General features: G+C 40.4%; 1 protein-coding gene across 5 annotated transcripts in view; it reads left to right on the top strand.

Annotated features, from left to right (window-relative positions):
• Nucleotides 1-208: 208 nt before the first annotated feature.
• The window catches only part of TET1 (tet methylcytosine dioxygenase 1), a 126,528-nt gene continuing 107,818 nt past the window's right edge, over nucleotides 209-18,918 (top strand). For 4 of the 5 annotated variants that reach the window (XM_065893855.1, XM_065893858.1, XM_065893857.1 and 1 more), the window contains exon 1: nucleotides 318-2,225. In XM_065893855.1, coding sequence (XP_065749927.1) covers nucleotides 318-2,225 — 1,908 coding nt within the window. Of the gene's footprint in view, nucleotides 2,226-18,918 lie in introns of all 5 variants that reach the window. The other variant, XM_065893854.1, reaches the window with a different exon arrangement.

The raw sequence follows: 18,918 nt of genomic DNA, 5'->3' as shown, positions 1-18,918 counted from the left end.
TTAAAGGAGCTTTATTTGTGAATCCAGGATTTATAGGATACTTTAGTATGTTTTATGTCTATTATATTTTCCTTTTACAGTCAATATTCTCAGCTCCTTAATTTTAATTAATACTTACTAGTAAATATTCTATTTCAAATGAGGGAATGCATAGGAAAAAGACTCACTCCCAATGTTTTGTCATTGTTATTTCAGACCAAAACCTCCTGCGACTGAGCACAACCATGGTGCATCCGGATTCTCCTCAGAAGTGAGACTTTCCAAAGGACCAATGACTCTTTTCCTCATGCCCTTTCAGTTTTTCCTGCTCCGTAGCTATGTCTCGATCTCGCCATGCAAGGCCTTCCAAATTAGTCAGGAGGGAAGATTTAAACAAAAAGAAAAACAGCCAACTGAAGAAGGGATCTAAGCCAGCCAACAAAAATGTGGCGACAGTCAAGACTGTGAGCCCTGGAAAATTAAAGCAATTAATTCAAGAAAGAGGTGTTAAGAGAAAAACAGAACCCAAACTGCCTATGCCAGTCAGAAGCCTTCTGACAAGAGCTGGAGCAGCACGAATGAATTTGGATAGGACTGAGGTTCTTTTTCAGAACCCAGAGTCCTTAACTTGCAATGGGTTTACAATGGCTCTCCGAAGCACCTCTCTTAGCAGACGACTCTCCCAACCCCCAGCGGTCATAGCCAAACCCAAGAAAGTTTCACCGCCTAAGAATCTAGGAAAGCAACATGAGTGTGATTATAAGGTACTTACTGACATGGGAGTAAAGCACTCAGAAAGTGATTCAGTCCCAGTGCAAGACCCCTCAATCCCTCCTGATATAAAGAATCTAATTGGCATACAAAATGCAACATTAACAAAAAACGAGAGCCAAGAGACAACCCAGTCTTGGTCCCAAAGTGTGGAGGATTCCAAAATAAATTACTCTACTCATAGTGGCCCTGCAGCAGAGGTTCTTTCTGGGTCATTGGAAGGGACACGTGGTGGTGAAGGACTATTCTCTAGAGAGACATTGAATGATATTATTGATTCCCCTAGAATGTTTGCTCAGGACACTTTCTGTGTTCCTTTGCTCCAAAAAGCAGCCCTCAGGGTTACCTCTGAAGGAAACCCCAGCATTCAGTTAGAAGATTTGGGTTCACGAGTAGAATCTCTTAAGCTATCTGATTCTTACCTGGATCCCATCAAAAGTGAACATGATTGCTGCCCCACCTCCAGCTTTAATAAGGTTGTACCTGAATTGGACCTTAGAAACTGTTTGTCTATTGGTGGGTCAATATATCCTACCTCATTAATACAACTCCTCTTGGCAGGTTCAGAACAAGAAACCCTTGGTGCTAAACCAGATCATCAAGAGGTACTCAAATCTACCCCAGATGAGCAGGAAGTTGCTGATACCACCCCTGTCCTAGGACAGGCCTTTAGTGCTGTCCCACATCAATGGGAAGTTCCTGGTGCTAACCCAGTTCATGGAGAGCCTCTGGGTCAGACCCCAGACCCACCAGAGATTCCTGGTGCTATTCCAGTCCAAGGAGAGGTCTTTGGTGCTATCTTAAATCAACAAGTCCTCGGTATGGTTGGTGGTACTGCCTCAGACCCCGATATCTTTCTTCCTGCTCCTCTTAACCCAATTGCTACCTGTAATGCTCTCCCAGAATGGCCTGAGCCCCAGAGCACTGTTTCATCTGGGCTTGAGGTCCAGGGCACTATGCAGATTTTGCCTTCGGGCTTAGGTCACACTCCTCAACCATCATCAAACTCAGAGATAAGTTCGGTACCTCCCGCAATGGCTATAAACAATATAGAAAATAAGAAGAAGGTTCATATAAGCTTTCTGCCAACTAACACTCAGGGGTTCACAATAGCCCCTGAGAGAGGACTCCACCATGCTTCACAGGGCATTGTCCGCCTCTCCCAGGCCAGTCCCAGCAAATTGGAAGGAGAGAGCTCCCAGATCAGTGCCACCAGCATGGTTGACATCAACACCACAGTGGTGTCTAGGCCAGTGTCACTTGTCAGTACCTCCTCTTCTCCTTCCTACACAACTTTGCTACCTACTTTGGAAAAGAAGAAACGAAAGCGATGTGGGGTCTGTGAGCCCTGCCAGCAGAAGACCAATTGTGGTGAATGTACCTACTGCAAGAATAGAAAGAACAGCCATCAGATCTGTAAGAAGAGGAAATGTGAGGAACTGAAAAAGAAGCCATCCATCATTGTGCCTTTGGAGGTAAGTAAATACCCAAGGGGCTGGGGACACCTGTGAGACTTAGTAGTGTGATTTGTGTGGAGACACTTTGCTTCTGTATTACATCCTTTTGCTTTGGTAAAATGTTGCTTTAAGTTGCCTATAGGAATTTGTGGACCTACCTGAAGTACGTCTTGGGCACTGAGTGATGCATTAGCTTATTTTTAGAATTTGTCTCAGAAAACTAGAACATAAACATTTTCCATTATAAGTTTTGATGGAGAATAGGGAAATTGTATGAAATGTGGTTTTGGAAAGATTTCCACTGTGCCTCATTTTGGCCAGTTGTGTGTCTTTTTTTGGGAGTTACAGATTTAAAAATTAGGAGCACAAAGTCACTAACTGTCCTGCAGCCTGAGAAACCAGAGGAATTAAACTTCTTTTCTTTTGAAAGAATAAAACTGTCTCTATCTTTAATCTTAAAACTTTGCCTTGGAGGTATAGTAATGATAAAGCTTTCGTCTCAACTTCTGGCTTGTGATTTTCACCTGCTCACAGGATTGTTGAGATTCAATGGTAATCAGAAGTTGAAAATGGTTTTTAAACTCCAAAGTGACATACAAACATTTGTACTTATTATTACAGTTATGAAACTAAGGTAGTAAAAATATTGGTTGCCTTAGACTTTGTTTAAAGGATTTTATGGAGGTTGGTTAATACTCAAACTTGCTTTAATTAAAGCAAACTTGCTTTAATTAAAATACCTGTCAGCTATGGTGTTTTATGATTTTTAGATTACTCACTTGAAGTTATATTTATTTTGAGTCTACTATGAATATGGGTGTAGTAGAATAGATTAATTTAAAATATTATGAACTTAATTTCAGTCAACCTTTTTTCTATTTCATTCTGGACTTAAATTATGTCCAAAAATGCTGACTTCCTATTTGACTGACACATTGCAAATAAGAGATCAGACATTTAGCCAATCATGTATTGATAGCATTTAATATTTCTAAAATATTTTGTTATTATAAATCTTACTGCAATGAACTATCTTCTTTACTCAAGTCACTTCACACGTGTGGGAGTAGATCAAAATGTGGCCAGTAACTTAATAGTCTACATACTTACATCTAAAACACTTAGTAGCAATATTTTTATAACAAGAGTGATCTCCCTGATAAGCTCCTGATTTGTAACATTGCCAATAGACATTGTTGTCCATTGTTGCCAAAGGTACTCTATCTCTAATAGGTATAAACAAGTTTGTTCTCTTCTTTTTTTTTTTTCGGTACGCGGGCCTCTCACTGTTGTGGCCTCTCCCATTGCGGAGCACAGGCTCCGGTCACGCAGGCTCAGCGGCCATGGCTCACAGGCCCAGCTGCTCCGCGGCATGTGGGATCTTCCCGGACTGGGGCACGAACCTGTGTCCCCTGCATCGGCAGGCAGACTCTCAACCACTGCGCCACCAGGGAAGCCCTGTTCTCTTCTTTTCTAAACTGGCTCCTCCTCTTGCATTACATTTTTGGTTAACAGCTTACTGTCTACACGGTCACCCAAAATGGAAAATTCAGTCATGTTTAATGCCTTTCACTCTTGTAGTATCTCTTGTTCTACAACATCAGAGCACTTCTATCTCTCCATTTTCTTGGCTCCAGCTGTAGTTGAGCCTTTATCTCATACCGGGACAATTTCAGTGTCATCTTTATTATCAGCAAGTATTTATTGCACTTCTACTCCGGGTTGAGGGCACCAGCTATTTGGGAAGTCAGGATGTTGAACAACAATTCTCCTTAGGTACAGTTCAAGTTTTCTTTCTATAACCCTGTTTCTCCTAGTTTAATACATTTAGTGCTCTTCTGTATATGTAATTTATCTCACTCAAAACAAAAGAAAATAGAGCAAAGTTTTCAGTGCCTTCCAGTTGTAGATGAAGCCTAGCTTTCTTAGCATGGAATACCAAGATTTTAAAAATATATATTTATTTATTATTTTTTGGATGTGTTGGGTCTTGCAGCACGTGGGCTTCTCTCTAGTTGTGGCGTGCAGGTTTTCTGTCTCTAGCTGTGGCATGTGGGCTCCAGAGGGTGTGGGCTCTGTAGTTTGCAGCACGTGGGCTCTCTAGTTTAGGCACGCAGGCTCAGTAGTTGTGGCATGTGGGCTTATTTGCCCCGCAGCATGTGGGATCCTAGTTCCCCGACCAGGTATCAAACCTGGGTCCCCTGCATTGGAAGGCGGATTCTTTATCACTGGACCACTGGTGATGTGGGAAGGTGCCAATATTCAAGATCTTGGCATGACTGATCTCCTCTGTCTTGTTTGCTGTCACTTCTCACATTATACTTGAAGTTTCAGCTGTATCCAGCTACTTATATATCCCCAAGCTCACCGTGCATGATCCTGCCTCAGTGTCCTTGCTCATGGTACATATTCTTCCTTTCCCTATCTGACAAGACTCCACCCATTCACTCACCCCTCCCTGTGCCTCACCTGTATCTGTGCATGTTCCCCCGGTTTCATTCCAGGGGACTTTGTTTTTCTAGTGCCTATCTAGCCTTGGTACAGTGATAGGTGCTAAATAAACACTTGTTAGTTAAATGAAAAGAATATATTTGTAACTCAAATAATCAGGTTTAGAAATTTAGATGTTGGCATGTGGTTTATTTCTGTAAACTTGCTCTGGCAAGCAAGTGTGACTACTGTTGTCAAGGTCCATCCGTGTGAGAAAAACCAGTATTTGTTAATGAATGAATGAATACCTTGGCTGTAGCTCACAATCTCCTAAGCAGCACATTCTTTATTAGAAACAAAACAAAAAACTCTTTTATTTTGACATGTCAGTTTTATAGAAATATTGCAAGAGTAGTATCGAGAATTTGGTTTATCTTTTAGCCAAATGATAATATTTTATCATATTACTTTATATCTCTTTTTAGCTCCTCCCCATGTGTATATTTTTTTCTGAATCAACTGAGAGTAAGGTTTTCATAGACATGATATCCCTTTATCCTTGCATACTAGAGAATATATTTCCTAAAAACAAGGATATTCTCTCCTATTATCAAAATTAGCAAGTTAACATTGAACCATTATTATTTAGCCCACAGACTTTATTCATATTTTGCCTATAAGAAAATATCCTTTTGACCTCCTTTAATTTGGAATAGTTCCTCAAACTTTTAAAACAACTTTACTGAGGTATAATTGACATATAATAAACTGCACGTACTTAAAGAGTAGTTTGGTAAGTCTGACACACGTATACACTGTGTGAACATTACCACAGTCAGAATTCATTACTCCCCCAAATTTCTTTGTACCCCTTCATAGTCCCTTCTCTCCTACCTGCACCCTTTCTCCTCAGGAAAACACTCTTTCTGTCACTATACATTAGTTTGCATTTTCTAGAGTTTGATATAAATGGAATCATATAATATGTACTTTTTGTGTGTATGTGTGTGCACTGAGTGATGCATTAGCTTATTTTTAGAATTTGTCTCAGAAAATTAGAACATAAACATTTTCCATTATAAGTTTTGATGGAGAGTAGGGAAATTGTATGAAATGTGGTTTTGAAAAAATTTCCACTGTGCCTCATTTTGGCTAGTTGTGTGTCTTTTTTTGGGAGTTACAGATTTAAAAATTAGGAGCACAAAGTCACTAACTGTCCTGCAGCCTGAGAAACCAGAGGAATTAAACTTCTTTTCTTTTGAAAGAATAAAACTGCCTCTATCTTTAATCATTACATTAGTTTGCATTTTCTAGAGTTTGATATAAATGGAATCATATAATATGTACTTTTTTTTTTTTGGTTTAGAATAGTTCCTCAACATTTGTTTTTAATGACATTGCTTCTTTTGCAAAGTGCAGATTACTTATTTTGTCCCTCACTTTGGGTTTGTCTAGTGCTTCCTCATGACTAGATTTGGATTATACATTTTTGTATGAATACCTTCTTACAGGAGGGACGTAATGTCCATTTGTCCGACTATTCATGATCTTAATTTTGATCACTTGGTTAAAGGTAGTGTCTTCCAGATTTCTCCATTGTAAAATCAGTATTTTTCACTTTGTATTTAATAAATATCTTACAGAGAGATCAAGACATGTAAATATACTGCTATCCCTCAAACTTTCACTCCCCAATTTTAATGTTCATCAGTGATTTTTGCCTGATAGTTGCCAAATTGTGGTTCTGTTTCCATTGTTTCTTCTAAATCTGTTAATTAGTTTTAAACTCCAAAGAAGAGCTTTTTCTTCTTGTTTGTTTCAGTGTGAACCTGTAGATTTTTGTTATATTCAGTAAGTTACACTCCTTTATTATCATTACTTATTTTGTTGCTCAAATTTCCCCAAATCTGGCCAGGGAGCACCTTCAACCATTGTTTGAATAATTCTTTATTTTCTGGGACAAGTGTTCTAAGGTTTTCTATTTTCCATCCTGCCCCAGACCAGATGACCAGCTGTTTATCCAAGGAAACTTGGTTCTTTTTGGTGGAGAATGATACTTAGAAACCAAGATCTTGTTAATAGGTATTATCGTTGTTGCTGAAATGTCAGTGGTGTGTTCAAAAGTTAGAATATGCATATGTTGAATTAGTTCTCTCTCTCTCTCTCTCTAACACACACACACACACACACACACACACACACACACACACACACACACACCACCCTAATGCTTCAATGTAGTTATGTTGTTCATTTGAAATACAATTTTAATTATTTGTTTATTTTCTATTTCAAAGGTCCCCTATAGTTGATGATATTCATATTCTCTTGCTTTCCCCCTCCCCTAAAAGATCGCCCTTGCCCCTGACAAAGCTGATTCTGAAGAATGTATTGTGTTGTCCTTATACTGAACTCTGACAGTAGAGAGACTTACGCATCCAACAATGCGTGGAGAGGCAGAGGAGAACATAGGGAACACTTCTCTGAGGAATTTCATTCTGAGCGAGCAAGGAACAGTTGTACACTCATTTGTTTCTGTCTTCTTTTGCTTAATATTATGTTTATAAGATTTGCCAATAATGTTGCTTATAATTGTTCATTCTTGTTGCAGTGTAGTACTCCATTGTATGTATATATCACAATACCTGTATCCATTCTATTGTTAATGGGAAGTGAAATGTTACAGTACAGAACAGAACAGTAGAATGAGCATAGCAGTACTACTATGGATTTTTTTGGGGCGGGGGGTTGTGGGCTGGCCACGCAGCTTGTGGGATCTTAGTTTCCCCACCAGGGATCAAACTTGCCCCCTGCAGTGGAAGCACAGAGTCCTAACCACTGGACCACCAGAGAATTCCCTGGACACGTTTTTTTTTTCTATGTGGAAGTCTCTATAGTATTTTTTTTTAACGGAACTTTTAATTTATTTATTTATGGCTGCGTTGGGTCTTTGTTGCTGTGCGTGGGCTTTCTTTAGTTGCGGCAAGCGGGATCTACTCTTGCGGTGGGCGGGCTTCTCATTGCAGTGGCTTCTCTTGTTGTGGCGCACGGGCTCTTAGCACGCGGCCTTCAGTAGTTGTGGCACAGCAGGCTCAGTAGTTGTGGCGCACCGGCTTAGTTGCTCCGTGACATGTGGGATCTTCTCGGACCAGGGCTTGAAGCTGTGTCCCCTGCATTGCAGGGGGATTCTTAACCACTGCGCCACCAGGGAAGCCCCCTGGACATTTTTATAAAAGTCTTTTGGTGACTATATGCATGCATTCTGTTGAGTGTATTTCTAGGAGTGGAATTTCTGGGTCATAGAATATGTGTATGCTTAGCTTCCATAAATATAACCAAACTGCTGTGATTGTTCCAATTAAGACTCTCATCAGTAGTGTATGAAAGTTCCACTTGCTCCACATCCTTGCCAACACCGGATATTTTCTGTCTTTTTAAAAAAATATTTATTTTCTTTATTTTTTTGGCTGCATTGGGTCTTTGTTGCGGCATGTGTGCTTCTCTCTAGTTGCAGTGCACGGGCTTTCTCTAGTTGCCGCAGCAAGCCCTGCTCTTCATTGTGATGCGTGAGCTTCTCACTCCGGGGGCTTCTCTTGTTGTGGAGCACGGGCTCTAGGTGTGCAGGCTTCAGTAGTTGCAGCACGTGGGCTCAGTAGTTGTGGTTCGTGGGCTCTAGAGCGCAGGCTCAGTAGTTGTGGCACACAGGCTTACTTGCTCTGTGACATGTGGGATCTTCCTGGAGTAGGGCTCGAACCTGTATCCCCTGCATTGGCAGGCAGATTCTTAACCACTGTGCCACCAGGGAAGTCCCAATTGTGCTTTATAATGAACAGAAATTCTTAACTTTAATGTAGTCCAGTTTACCAATCCTCTCCTTTACGATAACTTTTTATTTCCTGTTTAAGAAAATTTATTTGGACTTCCCTGGTGGCACAGTGGTTAAGAATCCGCGTGCCAGTGCAGGGGACACGGGTTCAAGCCCTGGTCCGGGAAGATCCCACATGCTTCGGAGTAACTAAGCCTGTGCGCCACAAATATTGAGCCTGCGTGCCACAACTACTGAAGCCCGTGCACCTAGAGCCCGTGCTCTGCAACAAGAGAAGCCACCGCAGTGAGGGGCCATAGCACCAGAAGGAAGAGTAGGCCCCTGCTCGCTACAACTAGAGAAAGCCCGCGCGCAGCAATAAAGACCCAACGCAGCAAAAATAAAATATAAAATGAATAAATAAATTCTTTAAAAAAGAGAAAATTTTGTCTGTTTTTTGCAAATTCCAAGGTCATGAAGATGTTCTTTTTTGTTTTCTTCTTAAAAAGTTACTTTTTAAAACCTTTCACATTTAGATGTACAAACTGGAATTGACTTTTGTGTATCACATGAGATAGGAGTCAAGATTCATTCTTTTTCATAGGGATATCTACTTGACCAGCACCATTACTGAAATGACTATCCTTTCCCCACTACAACATCAACTTTGTCACAAATCAAGTGATTGATTAGTTCTCAATCTGTTTCTAGACTGTTTCATTGGCCTTTTGTCTATTTTTCTGTCTGAACTCTCATTACTAGGCTTTACAACTAGTCTTGCTAACTGGTAGTATAAGTCCTTCAGTTTTGTTTTCAATATTTATTTGGGCTATTTTTTTTGTTCTTTGTATTTTCATCAAAAAAATTTTTTTTAATATGTGTATTTATTTATTTATTTGGCCGCACTGGGTCTTAGTTGCCGCGTGTGTGGGGGATCTTTGTTGCTGCATGCGGAGTCTTTTTTTTTTTTAAATAAATTTGTTCATTTTATTTATTTATTTATTTATTTTGCGGTACGCGGGCCCCTCACCGCCGCGGCCTCTCCTGACGCGGAGCTCAGGCTCCGGACGCGCATGCCCAGCGGCCATGGCCCACGGGCCCAGCCGTTCTGCGGCACGCAGGACCCTCCCGGACCGGGGCACGAACCTGCGCCCCCCGCCTCGGCAGACAGACCCCCAACCACTGCGCCACCAGGGAAGCCCTATTTATTTATTTTTGGCTGTGTTGGGTCTTCGTTGCTGCGCGCAGGCTTTCTCTAGCTGCGGAGAGCAGGGGTTACTCTTCGTTGTGGTGCATGGGCTTCTCATTGTGGTGGCTTCTCTTGTTGTAGAGCATGGACTCTAGGCACACAGGCTTCTGCAGTTGTGGTGCACAGGCCTAACTGCTCCGCGGCATGTGGGATCTTCCCGAACCAGGGCTCGAATCCGTGTCCCCTGCATTGGCAGGCAGATTCCTAACCACTGTGCCACCAGGGAAGCCCGCGGAGTCTTTTTAGCTGTGGCATGCAAACTCTTAGTTGTGGCATGCAAACTCTTAGTTGTGGCATGTGGGATCCAACTCCCTGACCAGGGATCGAACCCAGGCCCCCTGCATTGGGAGTTCGGAGTCTTAGCCACAGGACCACAAGGGAAATCCCTTAATCAAAATTTTTGAATCAGCTCGTAAATGTCCACCAAAAACCCTGTTGGAGTTTTTATTGTTTGTGTTGAATCTATACATCAGTTTGCAGTCAATTGCTCTACCACTGAGCTATACCCCCTCTCATCAGTTTGAAGAGATTGACATTTTTTTTTTTTTTTTTTTTTTTTGCGGTATGCGGGCCTCTCACTGTTGTGGCCTCTCCCGTTGCGGAGCACAGGCTCCCGACGCGCAGGCTCAGCGGCCATGGCTCACGGGCCCAGCCTCTCCGCGACATGCGGGATCTTCCCGGACCGGGGCACGAATCCGTGTCCCCTGCATCGGCAGGCGGACTCTCAACCACTGCGCCACCAGGGAAGCCCCGAGATTGACATTTTTACAATATTGAATCTTCCAGTTCATGACCATACATAGTATCTTTATTTATGACTTACTTTCTTTCAATAACATTTTGTAGCTTTCAATATAGAGTTATTTAGTTTGTTTTATTTTTAGGTATTTGATATAAAAAAATTTTGGTATTTATTTTACACACATCAATGATTGAAGCCCACTTACTTTGATAAGTAAGAATATTGGTAAGCAAATATATTTCATGTATTTGTTCCTCACATCAGAATTATTTTACTTATTATTGAGAGTTGGAGTGAGAAAGAGAAAATACATTTACAGTTTTTAAATGTTAATATTTTTATTATTAGAATTTTTGTTTTATTATTTATTTATAATAATATATATATTAATTTATGTATTTTGGCTTCGTTGGGTCTTCGTTGCTGTGCGCAGGCTTTCTCTAGTTGCAGCAAGCGGGGGCCACTCTTCCTTCCAGTGCGTGGGCTTCCCATTGCAGTGGCCTTCCCCTCTGCAGAGCACGAGCTCTAGGCACCTGGGCTCCAGTAGCCATGGCACGCGGGCTCAGCAGCCGTGGCTCACGGGCCCAGTTGCTCCGCGGCATGTGGGATCCCCCGGACCAGGGCTCGAACCCGTGTCCCCTGAATCGGCAGGCAGACTCCCAACCACTGCGCCACCATGGAAGCCCTATAATAATATTTTATTATATGAAACAAATGTACATTTTAAAAACAGAACTGTTAGAATTTTTTTCTTCTAAAATATACTTAGCCCCCAAAGGCATATGCCATTTCTCAGAATGTTAACTACTAATGTCTGGGAAAAGTAAAAACAATTTTGATCTACTCTTTTTTTTGATCATAGATTATATTTTTGTCTCCCAATTGTTTCTTTTAATTGAACAACAAGGTGATTAGATAGTCTTCCCAGTGATCTCTTTGGCCAAGAGATAAAGTGTTATTTTTTGCCAAGTTTAGTTCAGGTTAGTGTTCTCCATATTCAGAAATACAGTTAATTAAAACCATTAACTTTATAACTCATAGTCATCTAGGAATTTGCTCCTGGCTAGGTATTCCTCATTTTGCATTTGTAATTTAGCATACTGAGACATATGCATTATTCTATTTATTGAATAGTGAGTGATGTTAAAAGGCGGGGGAGAGGTGCTTTTTAGGGACTTAAAGGGTAGGTGCTTTGGCCAGGCTACACTTTCACACACTTTTTAGTATGTTCAAAAACAACAACGACAACAAAACACAGTTGTTTGTAGATATGCTTCTGAGGGCAGTGTTTTGAATTATATATCTATAGCTTGATGATTTGGTATAGTATCACACATTTAAGTAATATGAATTGAATGACTAAGCAGTTTGTGAGTTGGTTGCCAAAGTGAAATAGTCTCTTAATATTTACTCCAATTAATCTTTTTTGTTTCTTGGGTTTTTTTGTTTGTTTTTGTTTTGCCATGCCAGGCAGCTTGTGGGATTTTAGTTCCCCGACTAGGGATTGAACTTGAGCCATGGCAGTGAAAGCTCCATGTGCTAACCATTGGACAACCAGGGAATTCCCTACTCCAGTTAATATTGATTTTTTTCCCTCCAAATATTAAAGGGTTATTATATGCTTGGTTACATTAATAGCAGTATATTAGATAACACTGTAAAATGTGCTATTTATTACCATGCTACCATCTTAGCTAATAGAAATTACACCTGGGAAAATAGCAATACCTATATAGTTTGTGCTTGAAAAGCTAAAAGTTAAATAGTATTATATGATACAAATTGAACCACTGACTGTTCACTGTCCTGTGGATAGTGTGATAACAGTCTAGTTCCGGAGATGTCCCTTCAGAATTGGTTGACATACTTGTTTAATTTTATCCATTTTAGTGGGAGTTGCATGGGACAGGCCTCTTCTGGCCACTGCTTTTCTCAGTGTTTTCAAACAGCCAGATTTCATTTTGGCATATGTTATATATGGCATATGGAACAAATTTTTGCTACCAACTCTTGCAATTGAGGGCAGATGTTATATGTCCCTAAATGTGCCTTTAAGGAATCTCTTAGGATCACTACTGAGACTTCAGTAGCATACCTCACCACAGAGCTGACCATAGGAAAAAAAGCCTGTGGCGTCTAGGATTTTTGCATGTTTAGAATATGTATATATATGTATAACTGAACCATTTTGCTACACACCAAAAATGAATACAACATTGTAAATCAAGTATACTTCAAATAAATAAATAAATAAATAAAAAATAAACCCCAAGCATGCAAACAAAACCATGCTGATCTTGATTGATTATGACTGGTGGGTGTTAATTTCTGGAATCTTGTCAGTATGGTTCAAATCTTACCTTGCCATTTTGTGTAGACCATCTTATCCAGAAAGAAAAATGTGTGAAACTGACTTAACACCTTCATCTAGTATCAGTATAATCCAAGTTATACTATCATTTAATAGTGAGCACTATAGTTTGGTACATGTTTATTTTGCTACAGAGCTTATCTCCCCGTGTCTTTGTTGGTCAGCTTCTTGATATTTTTATTCCAGGGTAATATTTCAAGAGTTGATGGTTTCAAAGCTGCAAAAGTCATTCTCCCGGGCTTCCCTGGTGGCGCAGTGGTTGAGAGCCCTCCTGCCGATGCAGGGGACACGGGTTCGTGCCCCGGTCCGGGAAGATCCCACATGCCGCGGAGCGGCTGGGCCCGTGAGCCATGGCCACTGAGCCTGTGCGTCCGGAGCCTGTGCTCCGCAACGGGAGAGGCCACAACAGTGAGAGACCCGCGTACAGCAAAAAAAAAAAAAAGTCATTCTCCCTATAAAGTAGCCAGTCACTGTAGTACTATGATGGATGTGGCACTAGTGTAACCAGCTAGGAGAGAAGGTGGGATCACATATTTTTGTACTATTATCATATTAAAATAAGACACAGCTAGCAAATGAATCAAACTAATCTAAGCAATTCAGGTTATTACCTTGATAATGAGACTCAGTGCTCAAGTCATGATTATCCAGAAAGTTTTGGCTAATTATCTATCATCAGCTCTTCATGTCTGCTAGTAAGCAACAAGAGAAATCTTGCTCTTTTCTGGTTTATTTATGTCCTGTTAACACTGCTACAGTTTTTTAAAAAAAGGGCATGGTGAGAAAGCCGTGATTAGAAGTGAGATGTTTAAATTACTTCTAAAGCCCAAGCTCAGGCTATAGAGGGTGCTAGCACATCACAGGTGCTCAATACATGTTTGCTGAACAAATGATTCAATGAATGAATGAAATCTCATAAAAAATATAAGATTCAGCCTATCTCACATACTAATGTCTCTTAAAAAAAGAAAGTGCACTGTAAACCATTATATCCCATGTATACTTAATATATCATCTTAGCAGCTAGTACCTCAAAACATTTTTGGGTTTATTCTATATATGTCATTTTCAAGTACCAAGGATATTAGGATCATGGGATGTCTGTAGCAGAAATTCAAGTAAAGGACTTGAGAAAAAAGTTTATAGGAAGTACACAGTGCTTTAAAAATATGCTTAAAGGGCTTCCCTGGTGGCGCAGTGGTTGAGAGTCCGCCTGCCGATGCAGGGGACACGGGTTCGTGCCCCGGTCCGGGAAGATCCCACATGCCGCGGAGCAGATAGGCCCGTGAGCCATGGCCGCTGAGCCTGCGCGTCGGGAGCCTGTGCTCCGCAACGGGAGAGGCCACAACAGTGAGAGGCCCGCATACCACACACACACACACAAAAGCTTAAAAAGCAGCTGCTTGTGTTGTTTAAAATTACTGCCATGTCCATTTGTGATTATGAGTTATACCAAGATGCAAAGTTTGGACACCTCAAAGTTCTAAAGGGAAAAGGACCATGAAAGCTCAAAATGATGCTTTTTCTAATTGTAGATGGAGTTTAGAAAAACAATTCTAGAAGGATACATACCTACGAAACCAAACTGTTGGAAGTGTTTACCTCTGAGGACTAGAGTTTTTGGATGGAGGATGGGTGTATTAGAAAATAAGTGACTTTAAATTTTGCTTAAATTTTTATACATGGTTTGAATTTCTACATAAAGAGCTTGTGTTACTTTAAAAAGTAATAAAATCAAAACAGTGTAATTTGCATTTGGAAAGCTTAGAAGCAGGAAAAAGACAAACTTTAATTCTACTACCTAGATGCAACCACGATGAGTATATAGGCATATTTGCTTCCAGTGTTTTTTCTGCATTTATTTTTTAAAAGATTTTTTTGATGTGGACAATTTTTAGAGTCTTTATTTAATTTGTTACAATATTGCTTCAGTTTTATGTTTTGGTTTTTTGGCCCTGAGGTGTATGGGATCTTAGCTCCCCAACCAGGGATCGAACACTCACCTCCCTTCATTGGAAGGTGAAGTCTTAACCACTGGACCACCAGGGAGGTCCCTGCATTTAAAAAATAACATAGTTTTAAAATTTTTTCTTTTTGTTTCACTGGAAAGATGATGCTCAGTTGTAAACGTTAAAAGTATACAAATTGTGGGCTTCTTTGGTGGTGCAGTGGTTAAGAATCTGCCTGCCAATGTAGGGGACACAGGTTCAATCCCTGGTCTGGGAAGCTCCCACGTACCGTGGAGCAGCTAAGCCCATGTGCCACAACTACTGAGCCCTCATGCCACAACTACTGAAGCCCGGGCACCTAGAGCCCGTGCCACCACAATAAGAAGCCCACGCACTGCACGAAAAGTAGCACCTGCTCGCCGCAACTAAAGAAAGCCTGTGCAGCAACGAAGGCCCAATGCAGCCAAAAAAAAAAAAAAGTGTACAAATTGCTTTGTTACGATAAAACTAACCGTGTATACACACACACAGAAAAAAATAAATAACATCTTTAAAGTTGAATGAGGTAAAATTTTTTCTTCTTTTTTTCCTCAGTATATCATCAACATTTCCCTTGTAAGTAAAAATTTGTAAAGATTTAAAAAGTATGTGTATAATATTCCTTTGGGTAAACAAACATAACCTACTAAATTACTTTTCATGACTGGATGAATTATTTTGGGTCCCATTTCAAATTATGCTTTTTTTTTTTTTTTGGCTGCATTGGGTCTTAGTTGTGGCATGCGGGATCTTTTGTTGCAGCACGGGCTCTCTGTTGTGGTGTGTGGGCTTCTCTCTAGTTGTGGCGTGCGGGTTTTCTCTCTCTAGTTGTGGCACACAGGCTCCAGAGTGCGTGGGCCCTGTAGTTTGTGGCAGGCCAGCTCTAGTTGAGGCACAGGAGCTCAGTAGTTGTGGCATGCGGGCTTAGTTGCCCCACGACATGTGGGATCTTAGTTCCCTGACCAGGGATCCAACCTACATCCCCTGCATTGCAAGGAGGATTCTTTGCCACTGGACCACCAGCAAAGTCCCCTCAAACTATGTTCTTGACACTGGAATCTACTAGTCCTGTATTTCAAGCTAGAAGTATTAGCATAACCAAAAAATTTAGTATTTTGTTAATGATTTATTATTGCCTAATGGTTTCTAAATCTTTACCACTTTTGGAAACCTGAAGTTTGTAGTACAGGTAGGTTTTGGAAAGTCAGGTCCATTTCCTTCTCTCAAAAAGAGAAACTAAAGTTTCTTTTACCTTCTTTCCGGTAAACACATCTTCATGCCCTCTCAAAGATGGGGGTTGAGCCAGCATTTACGCATATCTCATTAGTGTAGCTAAATGACTGGACACTAGCCAGATCAGATTAGGTACTTGGTGTATTTTTAGCTACCATGGAAAAACCCAGAATTTTAAAGTTATTATATTAGTGCTTAAGTCCCACTAAATTTTCTACATGTTTTTTGGTTGCTAGACAAGAGTTCCTAAGACTAATTTGATCCTGGTTTAAATGATCTCAATGCTTATCTTTCATATGATGTTTCAAAAATCATAAAGTTAGAACTTCTACATCAGAGGTTTTTAATCTGGATGGGCTTCAGTGCTCTGTGATCCCATCCCCTCAAAATTATATGTAACATATTGGGTTTTTTTTGTTTTTTGGGGTTTTTTTGCGTTACGCGGACCTCTCACTGTTGTGGCCTCTCCCGTTGCGGAGCACAGGCTCCGGACGTGCAGGCTCAGCGGCCATGGCTCACGGGCCTAGCTGCTCCGCGGCATGTGGGATCCTCCCGGACCGGGGCACAAACCCGTGTCCCCTGCATCGGCAGGCGGACTCTCAACCACCGCGCCACCAGGGAAGCCCCATGTTTTTTGTTTTTTAACATATTGTTTTATATGCATTTTTCTGGAGAGATGGTCTTTACCTTTCATTAGATTTCACAGAAATATAAATCATGTCTCCTACTCCCCAAAGTAAAAACAAGTAAGGGGGTCACACCAATCTTTTAAGACTTTGAAGGAGTGAAATTGACAACTGTTACTCTGGTTAAGTTATACTAAGATCCTATATTCCCCCCATGTGGTCATCAGTGTGAGAATGGATCTATTTGTAACATTGTGATAGACCCCTGAAGCAGGGATGCCTGAGGAGCAGAAGTGATGTCTACAAAGGGTCTGGTAGAGTCCTTGCTACATAGTAGGTGCTTAATGTGGTGGTTACTGTTTTATCCTTGAAGAGATTTGCCTATTCATTTCATTACTTTCACCCATTTCCCTCTTGCTACCTGACTCACGTTACTTAGAGGAAAGTAACTAAAGTCCTCAGAATTAGCCAGTACACACCATTTCACAGGATCTGCAAATGGATTTTTCCTGCAAGAGCATTAGGATTATGAATGAATTGGTTTCACTGTTCCCATGTGATGCAGAATTATAGCTGTGGTTTCCGGCGAGACGATGCCACAGTTATTTTCTTGTCCTTGTATAATGAGAGGGTTTTGGTGTTTCTGCCATATTCTAGATATTTACACTACATAGCTCATTTTCGTATCATATTTCATATGGAACACCATTTTGTGGTGAGTTTTCTGTTAAAGGGCAAAAGTAGGATCAAGACAGGAGGACGTGGGAGGACAAGATATTGGAAGCCCACAGTTGATCCAAGCCATGGACTTTTGGAGGGAGCTGATCCAGTTTAGATTTAGAGAGAAAAGTGTGTGTGTGTGTGTGTGTGTGTGTGTGTGTGTGTGTTAGTTTCCTCCACACTTGCAGGAGTAAGTAACTTGTTTAGGAATTAACACAGAATTGCAGGGAGATTTGTCTACTAGGCAACATAAAATTAAATTACCTTCTTTATTCACCTACTTCCATTTTCTAGGGACATTTCTGGTACACTATGAGATGTCAAAACAAACAAAAATCAATAAAACAAGGAAAACAAAACAAAGTAGTGTTTAACTTATTTCTTTTAAAAAAGTCAGTAACCAGGGAACTTTGTCTTCATTGATAATTAAGTACATAAGATTTTAACAAAACTTAAACTTCTTTGACTTGCAGTGCAGGAAACTGGCAAAGGAAAGGAGAAAGGGAAAAAATGAACATTTATTGAGAGTCTACTATGGGCCAGACACTGTGCTAGAAGGCTTAATGTTACCATATTTGATCCTGACAGTGACCCATGAAGTGTAAGTATTAGGACTCTCATTTAGCAGACCAGGAAATGGAAACCCACATTAAAAAATGTATTAATTTCCCCTGGCTAGCAAGTAGTAGAGGCACTCTTTCTATTATGATAAAGGAGAATCAAACAATTTCTTCTTTTTAAAAAACTGAGATCTAATTCATGTATCATGAAATTCACTCTTTTGAAAGTATACAATAGTGCAATAGTGGTTTTATATATATATATATATATATTTTTTTTTTTTTTTTTGCCTGCAGAGCTTGCAGGATCTTAGTTCCCCAAACAGGCATCGAACCAGTGCCCCCTGCAGTGGAAGCACGGAGTCCTAACCACTGGACCGCCAAGGAATTCCCGGTCTTTAGTATATTTACAAAGTTGTGCAACCATTACCACAATCTAATTCTAGAACACGTTCATCACCCCAAAAAAGAAGCCCAGTATAATTAAGCAGTGACTCCCCATTCTTCTCTCCCTCAGCTCCTGGTAACCACTAATTCGCTTTTTGTCTTTATGGATTTGCCTATTCTGGGCATTTCATGTAAATGGAACCATACAATATTTGTATCTGGCTTCTTTTACTTTAGCATAATGTTTTCATCCATGTCATAGCATTTATCAGTACTTCGTTCCCTTTTATGGCTGAATAATATTTCATTGCATGAATAAACCACATTTTGTATAAACATTCATCAGTTGATGGACTTCTGAGTTGTTTCTACTTTTTGGCTACTATGAATAATGCATTTATGAACATTTGTGTACAGGTTTTTTTTGTGGACATGTGTTTTCAGTTATTACGGGTATATCCCTAGGATTGGAACTGCTGGGTCATATGGTAACTCTTTGTTTAACTTTAAGGAATTGCCAGACTGTTTTCCAAAGTAGCTGTACCATTTTAGATTCAACAATCCTCATCAAAACTTACTATCTGGGGCTTCCCTGGTGGC

This window comes from Phocoena phocoena, chromosome 16 (assembly GCF_963924675.1).
Source record: "Phocoena phocoena chromosome 16, mPhoPho1.1, whole genome shotgun sequence".
In the NCBI taxonomy this organism is placed as follows: domain Eukaryota; kingdom Metazoa; phylum Chordata; class Mammalia; order Artiodactyla; family Phocoenidae; genus Phocoena; species Phocoena phocoena.
The sequence above is the reverse complement of the archived record's forward strand: the minus strand, read 5'-3'. Positions and strand labels throughout refer to the sequence as shown.